The 14,758-nt window shown below is 44.9% G+C and overlaps 1 protein-coding gene across 1 annotated transcript in view; it reads left to right on the plus strand.

Moving 5' to 3' along the window:
• The first annotated feature begins 5,804 nt into the window (after positions 1 to 5,804).
• The window catches only part of NEURL1 (neuralized E3 ubiquitin protein ligase 1), a 459,730-nt gene continuing 450,776 nt past the window's right edge, over positions 5,805 to 14,758 (plus strand). The window contains exon 1 of the mRNA XM_029610300.1: positions 5,805 to 6,236. Coding sequence (XP_029466160.1) covers positions 6,152 to 6,236 — 85 coding nt within the window. The 5' untranslated portion in view covers positions 5,805 to 6,151. The remainder of the gene's footprint in view (positions 6,237 to 14,758) is intronic.

Genomic DNA, 14,758 nt, shown 5'->3' on the forward strand with positions numbered 1-14,758 from the left:
AAGGACTAGGGGACACTCCATGAAGTTAGCATGGGGCACATTTAAAACTAATCGGAGAAAGTTCTTTTTTACTCAACGCACAATTAAACTCTGGAATTTGTTGCCAGAGAATGTGGTTCGTGCAGGTAGTATAGCTGTGTTTAAAAAAGGATTGGATAAGTTCTTGGAGGAGAAGTCCATTACCTGCTATTAGGTTCACTTAGAGAATAGCCACTGCCATTAGCAATGGTTACATGGAATAGACTTAGTTTTTGGGTACTTGCCAGGTTCTTATGGCCTGGATTGGCCACTGTTGGAAACAGGATGCTGGGCTTGATGGACCCTTGGTCTGACCCAGTATGGCATTTTCTTATGTTCTTATGTTCTTATACTTTCCAGTCACCCTGAGATTGTTCTGGATTAGTGGGGGTGAGGGAGCACACAAACTTTCTCTTCCCTCACACGCATGCTGGCACACACACACACATAAACTCTCTCGCACCAACTGACACACTCACTCACACACGCACGCTCTCTCACACCCACTGACATTTATACAGGTCAGTCACACCCACTGGCTCAAATAGACACACACGTGCATGCTCGGTCACACCCACTGGCTCAAATACACTGCCTTGCACGCACTGACACATATGCACACATGCATGCTCCCTCGCACACTCCCACTCTCTCTCTCTTTTCTCCTGCGACCTTACTTACACTGGTGGGCAGGCGGGATCCAGGCAGGGATACTAGCTGATGGCCTTTCTGTGGGAAGAGGTAGGTAGAAAGGTCCAACGCAGCGGGGTGGGGTTATATTTTCCCTCAGCCCAAACATAAGGGGGGCTATTGGCAGAAATGAGTCAGAGGCTATCAGTCAGAGCCTGAGGCCTTCAACCAAGGTGAGGCAGCAGCGAGAGGTCTGCTAGCTGCCTCGCAAGACAAAGAGAGCGATGGGGTGGTGTGAGGAAAGGCCTCGGTACAGTTTCCTGCCACCGTGCAGTGATGAGGGAAGGGGCAGGGAGCAATCCCATAGAGCTCTGCAACACCGCAGAAAAGAAAAAACAAAAAATACAGGCCCAAAGAGCCACGCTGCAGCTGTGGCGACAAAAAAATAAAATAAAAGCCAGGGAACCGTGGCTGCAGCCGCGGGAAAAGAAAAAAACAAACAGAAATGAACAGAGAGCCTCGCGAGAACAGCCGCTACAGGCCAGGTTTAATCGCAGCGGCTCCACAGGCATGGGGCTGCTTTGATCAACACTAGTGTCGTGTGACTGGCCTGACCGGCATTTGTGTGCCCAAAGCCCCGATAGGCCAATCTGCTCCTGGATATTACCGACAGCTAGCTAGTGGAAAAATCTTTTTTTTTTATTTGATAATGTATTGCTAAACATTTTTATGCCTTTCTGTTTTATGAATTTTTGTTTTTATGCAATATTATACCACTGTAATCTGAATTTTTTTTTTAAATGTAAATAGCTTTGATCTTTTCTTGGATTTGTAGTCAAACAAGAAACAAAATAAACTAAACTAAACTAAACCTAAAATATAAAAGTAAGCACTAAAATAGGGATGTGCTTAAGCTAGCTAGTGCGATTGGCGGTCCATGTGCTTCCTCATAGACTGCCATTCTTATCTCCAGCCCGGCCCAACTTGCAGTGGGATGCTGCTGGCCGCCACCGCCAATTTCCCTGGGGCTGACCACCGTTCTTCAACATGGCAAGACACTGCATGATGACTCCTGCGCGGCATGCTCTCTCTAGGCACACGCACGCTTCCCTCCTCTGGCAGGAAATGCTCTGCGGCTCCTGAAGATGACATCACCACTGTGCTCCTTAAAAGGGGAACTCCCAAACTGCAACTTGCCATGGCAGACTTAAGAACATAAGAACATAAGAAAATGCCATACTGGGTCAAACCAAGGGTCCATCAAGCTCAGCATCCTGTTTCCAACAGTGGCCAATCCAGGCCATAAGAACCTGGCAAGTACCCAAACACTAAGTCTATTCCATGTTACCATTGCTAATGGCAGTGGCTATTCTCTAAGTGAACTTAATAGCAGGTAATGGACTTCTCCTCCAAGAACTTATCCAATCCTTTTTTAAACACAGCTATACTAACTGCACTAACCACATCCTCTGGCAACAAATTCCAGAGTTTAATTGTGCGTTGAGTAAAAAAGAACTTTCTACGAATAGTTTTAAATGTGCCCCATGCTAACTTCATGGAGTGCCCCCTAGTCTTTCTACTATCCGAAAGAGTAAATAACCGATTCACATCTACCCGTTCTAGACCTCTCATGATTTTAAACACCTCTATCATATCCCCCCTCAGTCGTCTCTTCTCCAAGCTGAAGAGTCCTAATCTCTTTAGTCTTTCCTCATAGGGGAGCTGTTCCATCCCCTTTATCATTTTGGTTGCCCTTCTCTGTACCTTCTCCATCGCAATTATATCTTTTTTGAGATGCGGCGACCAGAATTGTACACAGTATTCAAGGTGCGGTCTCACCATGGAGCAATACAGAGGCATTATGACATTTTCCGTTTTATTCACCATTCCCTTTCTAATAATTCCCAACATTCTGTTTGCTTTTTTGACTGCCGCAGCACACTGTACCGACGATTTCAATGTGTTATCCACTATGACACCTAGATCTCTTTCTTGGGTTGTAGCACCTAATATGGAACCCAACATTGTGTATTTATAGCATGGGTTATTTTTCCCTATATGCATCACCTTGCACTTATCCACATTAAATTTCATCTGCCATTTGGATGCCCAATTTTCCAGTCTCACAAGGTCTTCCTGCAATTTATCACAATCTGCTTGTGATTTAACTACTCTGAACAATTTTGTGTCATCTGCAAATTTGATTATTTCACTCATCGTATTTCTTTCCAGATCATTTATAAATATATTGAAAAGTAATGGTCCCAATACAGATCTCTGAGGCACTCCACTGTCCACTCCCTTCCACTGAGAAAATCGTCCATTTAATCCTACTCTCTGTTTCCTGTCTTCTAGCCAGTTTGCAATCCACGAAAGGACATTGCCACCTATCCCATGACTTTTTAACTTTTCCTAGAAGCCTCTCATGAGGAACTTTGTCAAATGCCTTCTGAAAATCCAAGTATACTACATCTACCGGTTCACCACATGTTTATTAACTCCTTCAAAAAAGTGAAGCAGATTTGTGAGGCAAGACTTGCCTTGGGTAAAGCCATGCTGACTTTCTTCCATTAAACCATGTCTTTCTATATGTTCTGTGATTTTGATGTTTAGAACACTTTCCACTATTTTTCCTGGCACTGAAGTCAGGCTAACTGGGCTGTAGTTTCCCGGATCGCCCCTGGAGCCCTTTTTAAATATTGGGGTTACAATAGTTATCCTCCAGTCTTCAGGTACAATGGATGATTTTAATGATAGGTTACAAATTTCTACTAATAGGTCTGAAATGCTATACATTTATACTTACCTCATTTATGTACATACCTCATTTATGTATGATATATATTTTTATTCAATTCATGTACTATCTGTCTCCGCATACGCTATAGTAGACATGCTTTATAATTTGTACCGTTACTTTTGGTCATTTGCTATTTTTCATAACACTATTATTATATTACATAATTTATCTTATTTATTCAACTGTTCCTTCTATCATTGTTCCCTGTAAAGCCTGTTGCAATTTTAGTTATCTGTGAACCGAGATGATGTTCCTAACGTATCTCGGTATATAAAAATACTTAAATAAATAAATAAACAAATAAATAAATAAATAAACATCATGGTTAACCTATATATATTATCAGTTAACTTATATACATTATCTCATATATATTATCCAGTGTATTCTTATATTTATTACTATGCAACTTTTCCTCTCCATTCTCCTCCTGCTCCAAGTTTCAGGAACCCTCGTTCAGTGTAACTTATCTCTCCTCTCTCATCTCTTCTACCACCTTCTCCGGTAGCCTCCTAGTTACGTTTATTGTTTAGAGTTTCTCTTTAAAGTTCTCTTTTCCCTGTTCAATGTAAACTGATATGATAAGATATCCATCTTGAATGTCAGTATAAAAAAAAGGTTTAAATAAATAAATAAATAAGTTGCCTCAGCCTGTCCCTGGTCTTCATCTCTTCAATTCCTAGTCTTCGTCTGCGTTTTGTGATCAGTCTTCAGTTCTTCACTGTCTTGTGTGTCATCCTCTGCCCACCCGTGCTGTTCCTCGCCTCCCTGCCTGCCGATCTGTCCTGCCTTCCCTTGGATGGATTTCTGGTTCTGCTTGACACTCGACTTCGCTTGAACACTGCCTGCCACTGACCACTGCCTGATTCATGACTATGCCTGACCTCTGCCTGCCACTTGAATTCGCCTGAATTCTGCCTGCCTCTTGGTCACGTCTGAATGCAGCCAGCTCTGGACCCTGGCTGCATTCATCTCCCCGGACCTCCAGTTTGTCAGCAGAGGCCCCCCCCCCTGCCAGCCCCGGTACCCAAGGGCTCAACCTAAGGGGAACGAGGGCTGGTATGGGTGACACTCCAGTTGGGTCTTTGCCAGCTCTGCCAGCCGACAGTGGGGACTTGCAGGGCCCTACGCTGCAGGCTGCACCAACTCCCCCCTCGCCCCAAGGGTCCATGCCTGCAACACTAGCCACCCACCTTCTAACTCTTTCAGTTGTGGTATGGTTCTTTCCAATGACCTTGCCTTGAAGCAGCATCACCTTCACTAATTAACTGATCTGAGGTCAGATTGTTTGTGGCATAAGTGGGCTATATACTTTTGGGGAGCACGGAAACTGCCAAATACCATGCTATCTATAAAATCTAAAGTATAAAATCTAAAGAACACACAGTGTGATATAACATTTGTCCTTACAGGAACAATTAACTCATTAAATCATAATATCTTACAGGAAAGGTGGAATTAAAAAAAAAATTGTTGCTCAAATAGACCGTTCTAATCTTGTGATCTTGTATTTATTTATTTTGTTTAAAAAGATATGACCATTCTGAAGTACATCACCCTGGGCTTTCACTTTTTCATGCCTATCCGGTTTTCATATTTTTCCTCGATTTTGTACTGCACTGACAATGTGAAGCTGACAATGCCAATTATTCATGGTCATTGTCACCATCATATGCTAAAATGAAAGATATATATATATATAGAGAGAGAGAGAGAGAGAGAGAGAGAGTGGTGCATTCAAACCCACAATGGAATGACAGCTAGGCTGAAGCTGGTAGTGTCATTTTAGCCATTTTTCTAGTTTTTAAAAAAAACAATAAACCCATGTAGGTTTCTTGTATTCTTTATCTCCTCCGTCTTTTTTCTGTTGAACGAAGCGCTTGTGTAATATTAGATTCAACTAGTTAGTCTGCAGTGGTTGTACAGTGGTTCCCGTGGGAAAAAAAAATACTCCTCCCCATCTCCCCTGCACGTTGTCAAATATTTTTCAGGTTAATAAAATGTAAACACTGCTATCAGCTCCGGTTGTAAAGGACAGTTTCGAAGTCACCGTCCACCCGATCGGGAAATCAGGAAACTTAATTATGGGGAAGGGTGGATGGAAAAAGGAACCGACAGCCCGGTGATATGCAGCAGGTGTCGGGGTTTGGGGGGGGGGGGGGAGGAGAGAGAACGGCGGGCCCGAGTCACGTGACACGTTCTCTAAGTGACTTATTAACTAGCAGCTGTCTCCATAACAACCGAAATTGGTAAGTGGGGAGAGAGCGGTCCTGGGGATCGGCTGCCGCCTGGGAGCTAGGACTAAGACTAGGACTGGGGATTAGAAAGGGAAAGGGCGGGGAGGACCGGGCAAAGAGTTATCACGGAGAAAGGGGGGAAAGAAGAGGGAAGGCTTGCCAAAGATGCTGCAGGAGCAGATAAAGTGAGGAGCAGTCGGGGAGGGGGAAGAGTAACCGGAGCTGCCGCTGCTGCCCAGGGAAGGTAGAGTTACAGCAAGCAGCGAGGTGCAAGGTATGGACCAGGGAAATTCCTAGGAGGACAACGAGATAGCTGAGATGAGAGGGTGAGCCGGGCGGGGTCGCCGCTTCAGAGAGGTGAAGGGGTGAGGAAGAGCTCCGGCAGCAGAGAGAGAGAGAGAGAGGGCGGGCGGGCTTCTCCCCGCTCCAGGAGGAGGCTGAGCCTGCAGCCCTCGCGCCCGATGCGATGGGGAACAGCGCCTCGAGCCCCGGCCCCGCCGCCGCCCCGCGCGCGCACCACGGCAGAGCGGGCCGCGCGCCGCATCTGAAAGGTAAAGCACGAGAGGCGCGCGCTGTCTGTCTGTGTGCCACCGACTGTATCCGTCTAATAACCACTGCTGTGCTGCCGCACCTTGGGTGGTCGAAAGTTTGCTTTCTCTCGCCCCCTCCCTTAGTGACGGCTTGTGAGGTTCAGGAGCAGCTGGTACTGGAGGGTTTAGGTCTTTTCAGGAAGTGCAGAACAGGTTGGGGGGCACCTTGGGAGTTGTAGAAATTTTGTGTGGATTATTTTTGTCCGAAAGATGAACTTTCGTTACTTTTCATTGAATAATTTTGACATAACCGTGAAAGTAAATGTAAGGATGAAAGCTGTCATTCTTAACTGGAGGGGGATGCTAGAACCTTGTTATCTACAGCCACCAGACTTAGAAATCAGGCAGTGATGTGATGTCGTCCACATCACCTTGGTGGATTTATATTGCTGCTTTCCACCTTTAAGGTTATAATTATTTTTTAAAACTTGCTGCGCTCCCAACTTTTTCAGGTTGGGATGCAGAAGAAGCTGCCTCTCCAAGGGTGCACCAGCCTCCTGCTGCACCCATCAATCTGCAACATCTGAAGCAGAAATTTGCAGAAAATGCAAGGAAAACTTCAGCCTGACTTCAGTTGCACAGAATTTTCAGATTTTCCCCCGATTCACTAGGAAAAGTTTTGTTAACATAAGCTTTCATTCCCTAGATCATTGTCACCCTTTTTTTTTTCTTGAAAGAGAGAATATACCACAATTAGAATATCCTTTTAGTTTTCAACTCACCCAGGGTGATCTGTTTGACTGTAGCCCAGTGCATGAGATGACTGTAGGACTTCTGACCATTTAGGCAATGGTAATTCACTAAAATTGTAATGTCAAAGCAGCAGCCCTACCAAAAAGCATATTTTACATAATTGAAGGGAGAATCATAAAAAAATAATTAAGTTCCTTTCTTTGTTCTGTTGGGTTTTTTTTTTCATCTGTGAGAACCTGTTTAAAGATTCTGAAAATTGCTAATTAGTCACCCCAGCCTTTATGAACCTGTATGAATCAGGATGTTGCTTTTGTCCATCTTATGAACTCATCTTTCCCTCACCCTGTAAAAGTAAAGTATGAATACAGCACAAAATGTAGCTGAAGAGAGGATTTAGAGGACTCTCTAAAAACAAGCAGTGTGGCCATAATTAAAAAATAAATAAGTAAAAAAGTGTGAACGTACACAGAAGAAAAATTGTAAAAGTAGAAAAGAGAACAAATTAGGAATAAGAAACAAACACAGATGTTTTAAAGAGCATGTCTACCCTTGTTGCTTTAAAATTAGACTGTCATGGAGGGGCAGTTGAGCCTACAGAAAGGTTGTTTCTGGTCAACAGACATGAAAGCATTTGGAAAATACACATGGGGTAGATTTTATAAATCTGCGCCCACGCGTACTTTTGTTTGTGCACCAGGCGCAAACAAGAGTACGTGGGATTTTAATAGATACGCGCGTAGCCGCGTGTATCCATTAAAATCGGGGTCGGCGCATGCAAGGCTGCCCAAAATCGGCAGCCTGCACGCGCGGAGCCACGCAGCCTGCCTCGGAGGGAACTTTCCTTCCACCCCCCCGCACCTTCCCCTCCCTTGACCTACTTAACCCACCCCCCCCGGCCCTATGTAAACCCCCCCTACTTTTGTTGTACAAGTTATGCCTGCCCGGCCACCGGCGCGCGATTCCCAGGCCCTGGAGCCGTTTCGGAGGCCTCGGGCACGCCCCCAGGCCCGAACCATGCCTGCGGCCCCGCCCCCAAATGACGCGCGACCGCAACACGCCCCCGACAGCCCCCCCCAGGAAAGCCCCGGGACTTACACGCGCGCCGCCAAGCCTACTCAACATAGCTCGGCGCACGCAGGGGGTACTTCGGCCAGGTTTTCGGGAGTATGCGCATATCTTACGCGCGTACCCCTTTGAAAATCTGGCCCATAATGCTGTGGTTGATATGTATCATCCTGATGCTGTCATCTGGAAATCTTTGTAGAACAATGTTAAGTGGATAAGATGTGGCTACTGTAGCCAGAGGCTACTGCTTTCTCTACTGCTAATGGCTCAAAAGATGCTATTTTTAAACACTCAGAGAAAGAGAGAGACATGCCTTCACTTTAGGTATTTATATCTCTATGGGAGGCCCACCTAGTAACTCGAGGTGAGGTTTAGGTATTAGTATAGGGGTTAGGGGCCACTTTGACATTCAAAGTGAGGCGGACGAACAGAACAGTGCTCTCTTGAGAAGATTTGATGACCTTCGGAGTGAGGAAACTCACCCAAAGATGAGATTTGTGCAGTGTTCTCTCAATCTAGCTTGATGTTACCCAGGTAGAGAGTCCATCAAGCTAGGTTGAGAGAACATTGCACAAATCTCATCTTTGGGTGAGTTTCCTCACTCCAAGAGTCATCAAATCTTCTCAAGAGAGCACTGTTCTGTTCGTACGTCTCACTTTGAATGTCAAAGTGGCCCCTAATCCCTACACTAATCCCTAAACCTCATCTAGAGTTACTAGATGGGCCTCCCATAGAGATATAAATACCTATCTAGCAGGAGGGCATTATGGCTAGTCTCTGTGCATTTTGATAAATCCAGGCCTTAGTGTTTTCATGGTGGGGTGTTTATTACAATAACAAAAAATGCAGCAATATGTGTGTGTGTTCATTTCAAGCAAAAGTAGAAGATTGCCTCTGGTACTACATTTACATGTAGAATAAACAAGCTTAATGGTATTCGACAGGTTTCTTTCAAGTGCTTGGAGGTACCACTGGGAAGATGAGCAGAAGGGAAGCAGTGTCACACTGTCTTTGCATACATGCAAAATAAAACTTTCACATGGAGCTGCTTTGTAAAGTAGAGTCTAGTGCTTGCCTCGAGATCATCAAATATAATTTTATTTCAAATCTCAGTTTATAGTTTGACTTGTGACTTCCTTCCTTTATATGAAATTTATCCACTTATTCTGGTGTAATTCGCATAGCTGGTTGAGTACAGTAGCTTTGCTGAAATCTTATTTCTAATAAGACCTCAGTGTTAACTAGCTTGCAGTCCAGTGTAATACACATTTAAGGCTTTACTTTTTTTTTTTTTAATTTTATCTCCAGTATCATACTCCTTGTCCCTTTGTTTTCCAGGGACATGCACTAACTATTTTCTCACCAGGTACAATATTAGCATTGCTATAAGAACCGTCTGCATTTTACCTTTTGATTTGAATTGTGAGTGGGCTTTAATGCAGCAATTGAGTCTACTTTTTGTGCTTTAATAAGTATGCTGTCTGCATCACAAAACAATCCATCACTGTGGTGGTTGGCGAATTGCAGCCATTCAGCCCTTTTGTGATGTGTGGCTATGTCAGGAGAAACAGAACCGTAGCATCCCATTGCCGCTTATGAGTTGCTCTCTGCCCTTCTGGTGTTTTTAAGCCAAAACATCTACCGAAAATGAGACTGCTCCTAATAAAGCAGAACCGGAACTGCCCCGACAGACTTGACTTGTTACGTGTTGGGGGGAAACGATACAAGTCATAAGACAGTTCCGTTCACTTTTTTTTTTTTCTTTCTTCCCACTCTTGAGTTGGAAGACGATTCTTCCTATCTTGCATTTTAAACACATCGCTGATGGGTAAAGGTAAACAGTCGGCCTGGAGCAGAGGGCAGCAGCTCTGTGAGAACATGGGCAGCAGCTTCCTTAGTGGAATACTGAGTAAGCAGAGTTTTAAAGGGCCACGTGTCAGGGTGGGGGGAATTATGGCCTTGCCGTTCTGTTTAGGCTTCCTTGACATAACTGCTTTTGAAGGCGGTCTCTCCCAAGCTTCTTTTTTTTTTTTTTTTTAATGCAGGTATGCGTGACCTTTCCCCAGGTTCACTTTTTTTTTTTTCCCTAGTCCTTAGGTTCTTAGGTGCAGTTTTCAATTGACTGCTTCTCATTAATATGCTGCTGGACTGAAATAACAGTATCTGTAAATCAGTTATTTTAAAGTAGCTCGGTTACATTTCTTTATGAGGTTTGGTTTTGCATTGTGATGCGTTTTGTTTTTTTTTTTACCGATGCGCTACTATTGCTAAGTAAAGAAAGTGCAAATGGGTTGCAGGTGATACTCTTTGATGGACTCTGCTAATATATTTCTGATCTACGTTTGAGAGGTATGTTTTGAGTATCCTGCACTTCATCCTTGAGAGCCAAGAGGAGAATATTAATTTTGAAGCAGTAACGTTAGCAACACATGTTAATGTAAGTCAGCTGACAGCTGGAGAAAGCAAAGTAGTCATCTCCCGCCTTTTCATTCAGATTTTTCAGGCATGTTTTGTGCAAAAGCACCTAGTAGGATTACTGTGTCTGGCTGAATCGATATGGCTGAAATTTGTTTTGGGAGACACAATAATAAGAGGACTGTGACAGACATTAAATGGCGCCAGAACACCGGCTGTCTGCGCACCTGGATGCCACACACCATCCCCATCGGGCTCCCTGAAATAACTAACAATGATGAGAAAGACAGAAAAAAAAAAAAAAGGTGAAAGAATCCATCTGAACTGAGAGGGGAGGGGCAGTGTGTGATCCTTGATCGGGAGACCCGCCCCCTCTGACATCACTGAGGACTGTGACAGATGTTAAACAGCGCCAGAACACCAGGCGTTGCGTGCCGTGCGTCACGCGCCGAAGGGGCGCGACAAAGCGGCACTTCCCTTTGTGCACCCCTTCGTGAATCCCGTAGTGTTAGCCATTCCCCATGTTCTTTTATATCCCTTGTTAACAATCCCCATATTTAAATGTTTAATATATTTGACAAAGGTAACGCATGAGTTCCTGCAAATTTTTGTTTAAATGTAAACCGATGTGATATGTAAAATCGAACACCGGTATATAAAAATAAATAAATAAATAAGAGAGGCTTGTCCCATGCCCTCATCTACGCTGATGCAGTCCTTGTCTCCACCACCTCCAGTGGGAGGTTGTTCCATGCACCTACCACCCTTTTTATAAAGAGATGTTTTCTTAGATTAGTTCTAAGTCTTCTCTGTTTCACCCTCATCGCATTACCTCCATCATTCCAGAGCCTCCTCTCCATTGAAGGAGGCCACCCTCCTGTACATTCATTCTTTGGAGATATGTCTGTCATATTTCCCCTTCCCTCCATTGCATGCAAAGGCCTCTCATGCATATTCATTTTGGATAACCTGACAATTCAACCAGTTTGCAACACCTCAGGACAGAAGCTGCCTACCCTTGACTTAGTCTGTGAATGGTTAATGCATCTCTGCAGAAGGGTCTCCCCCTGCACTGCTGTCTCCTCAAAGTGAAGTTGGAAATTATGATGCATTTAAACAAAATCTAGCACAGACGAAAAAAAGGAATCTCTCGGAATCAAAGTAACCCATTAGTATTTGGGGGATTAGGTAGGGTTGCCAGCTGACCCCAGGTTGACCGAGCAGTCCGATCTAGTCTTGGCTTTGTCCCCCTTGCATGCAGGGATTTGTAATTCTGATTGTTTAATTTCCATAAGAATATCAGAACTACAAATCACTGCATGCAAGGGGACAAATTCAGGACTGGATCAGGCTGTTTGGTTGACCTGGGGGTCAGTTGGCAATCCTAGAACCAGGCTGTCCTCCTGTAGTTCTTGTAGCAAGAACTAGAAAAGAGGAAAGAATGCCAAGAGAATACTGAAAGAAGGTTAAGGAGGAACACCATTAGGATCAGTGTGACATGTTCACTGGCTCCCAGCCTGCTTTGCCTGGGGGGGGGGTCTGGCCCACAGCCAGCATTCAGCACACTGAAGTAGCAGAATGGAAGGACCAATGCAATACCAATCTTGCCACTGCTGCTCTCAAAATCATGGTGTTTTAGGCAACCACTATAGTTTTCCTAGTGCTTCCATTGACCTGCGAAGACATACATTTCCACAAGCACGAAGAGATATACAGAAAAAAAAAAAACAAACCGCTACCAACAGGATAACAATCGATACAGTGGTTATGCAAATCCTCTTTTAAAGAACATCATCCACCCCTGTTAATCAAACTAAATTCCCCAATTGATCACCACTCCCAACCAAGCATACTTACCAGTCGCACCTCACATGACCCACCCATACGACTTGAAAAACATAAGGGCTCCCGGGCATTTTCCTGAAATACCCCCCCCCCCCCAACCTGCTTCACACATACACACTCACACTGCATCCAAACCCACACGTACCTCACACTCACACGGAATACAACCAAACCCAGAACTCACTGCTCCTCAAGAGGCATGAAGTACCCACCTTCCCTACAGGGCCATGGACTTCCCTCGCCCCTCCACCCCCCCCCCCCACCCCCCCAGAACAGCATCCCCATCCGCCTCCCTTCCATAGAACACACTAAACAGCGATGAGAACAAACTAAAGAGAACTTGAGAAAGTTGACAACCACCAGAGCCACCCCCCCCCCCCCAAACATCAACAAGAAAAACGTAATTAACAGCATTGTAGAGACAAAAAGGCCCAAGATCAGATATTTAGGTATGGCGTTGAAAGAAAAACTGAAACACTGGCAAATTCAATTAATTCCAGTACACCGCTGCCCTTCAAGTGACATTTCCTGGTTCCAGCGAGGATATAAAGGAACTGGCTTCTTCCTTTTTGCTGAAAAAAAAACCCAAAAACAAACAGTGCCGTCGTGTTGAACTCGCGGCTTAACAGGGAAAAGTAGAGCAAAAGGTATCCCCCCCTTTTAAGTAACTCCGTACAGGCAGGGGACGGGGCTTTGCGTTGCGCAGAAACTGCGGCGGAGAAATCATGGAACAGCAGAATCTTGTGCCCCTGGTACTCCACTCCAGAGTGCCGTCGGAAGGCTCTCGTAAGCTGCATTTTGTGGGACCGGTTCAAAATTCTGGCCATCACGGGCCGAGGTTTAGTAGCATGGGACCTGGGCGGCCCCATTCTGCGCACTCTTTCACAGCGCAGGTGACCAGTGGTCAAACTCAGACCCAAGTGACTGGGTAACCAGGTTTCAATAAGATCGTACAATTCTTGGTCTGACACGGATTCAGGAATGCCTATTATTTTAAGGTTATTACGCCGGTTCCTGTTCTCTTGATCTTCTATCCTGTCCAGCCACGAGGAATGCTGCACAGAGAGCGCTTGTACTTGCCTTTCCGCCCCATGTAGCCTGTCTTCCTGATCAGACAGCCGGTGCTCCGCTTCATCCATCCTTTTTAGCCTGCCCCTCAACAGCATTGATAACGTCTTCCATTTGAGTTTGAAGTTTGAGGAGCCGAGCATCTAAAACTTCAGCGACCCTGGCAGAGATTTTAAGCAAGGCCTCCTCCGAGACCTCTACCACTAGAGCCATGGGTTCTCCCTCAATCTCCATCTTGGCCTCACTGTGTGAAGAATGTTGTGAGGAGTGCGCCGATCTCTGGTGCATTATTGGCCCCGAAGCTCTCGTTTTCGCCGTTAAACAACCCCCTGCTCGGGAGAGCAAACACACAAAAAAAAAGAGGATGGCGGCCAATGCAGATGAAGGGAGCCCGGGTCTGACTTGCTGATGCTGTGGGGGAGGAGGATCACGCCTTTCAGTGTCGCTTTACCGATTTATAGAAGGCTTGTTTTCACCACAGATCACGGCGACACGACAGCCCCACAAGACCTCTTCAGTCTCCCAGCATAAAAAAAAAGGGTCATGAATTTTAATTGGGGAGGGGGCCGCGGTCGCCATCTTGGCCACACTGCACGGAGGGTGCTATAAGGATTGCGCTGATGTCTAGCGCTCTACTGGCCCCTAAGCGCTCGTTTTTGCCACTAAATGTGGCGATCCGGCAGCCCCAAGCATCCTTTTTAACCCCCTCAACTCATTGTATGCAGTTCTGGTCACCGCATCTCAAAAAAAAAAAAGCAGAATTAGAAAAGGTACAGAGAAGGGAGACCAAAATGATAAAGGGGATGGAACGATTTTCCTGTGAGGAAAGGTTAAGGAGGTTAGGGCTCTTCAGCTTGGAGAAGAGATGACTGAGGAGAGATATGATAGAGGTCTATAAAATAATGAGTGGATAGGAAAGGATAAACACAAATCGGTTGTTTACGCTTTCAAAAAGTACAGGGGACATTCAATGAAATTCCTAGGTGATACATTTAAGACAAATAGGATAAATATATATTTCATTGCATAATTAAACTCTGGAATTCATTGCTGAAGGATGTAATGAAAGCTGTTGGTGTAGTGGGTTTAAAAAAGATTTGGACAATTTCCTGGAAGAAAAGTCCATGAAATCTGTTACACCATTGTGGGGCATTCCACCAGCAAATGAAAATGTCAGATTTGAAAGCAAAATTTGGATGTCAGGCAGTAAGAATAAATGTGGAAGAGGAAGTGCATGACGGTGTGAATTCTGTTCACCCTGAGATTAGTCTAGAATAGCAGGGGGAAAGGGGCTTGGCTGTATGGATTTTCTTTCTTCCTTCTTCCTCTCCTCCCTTCTACTTCTTCCTTCATTTTTTCTAAAGCACTGTGAGGTCCATGTTGGGCAGCATTTATCC

Source organism: Rhinatrema bivittatum, chromosome 7 (assembly GCF_901001135.1).
Source record: "Rhinatrema bivittatum chromosome 7, aRhiBiv1.1, whole genome shotgun sequence".
Lineage (NCBI taxonomy): Eukaryota > Metazoa > Chordata > Amphibia > Gymnophiona > Rhinatrematidae > Rhinatrema > Rhinatrema bivittatum.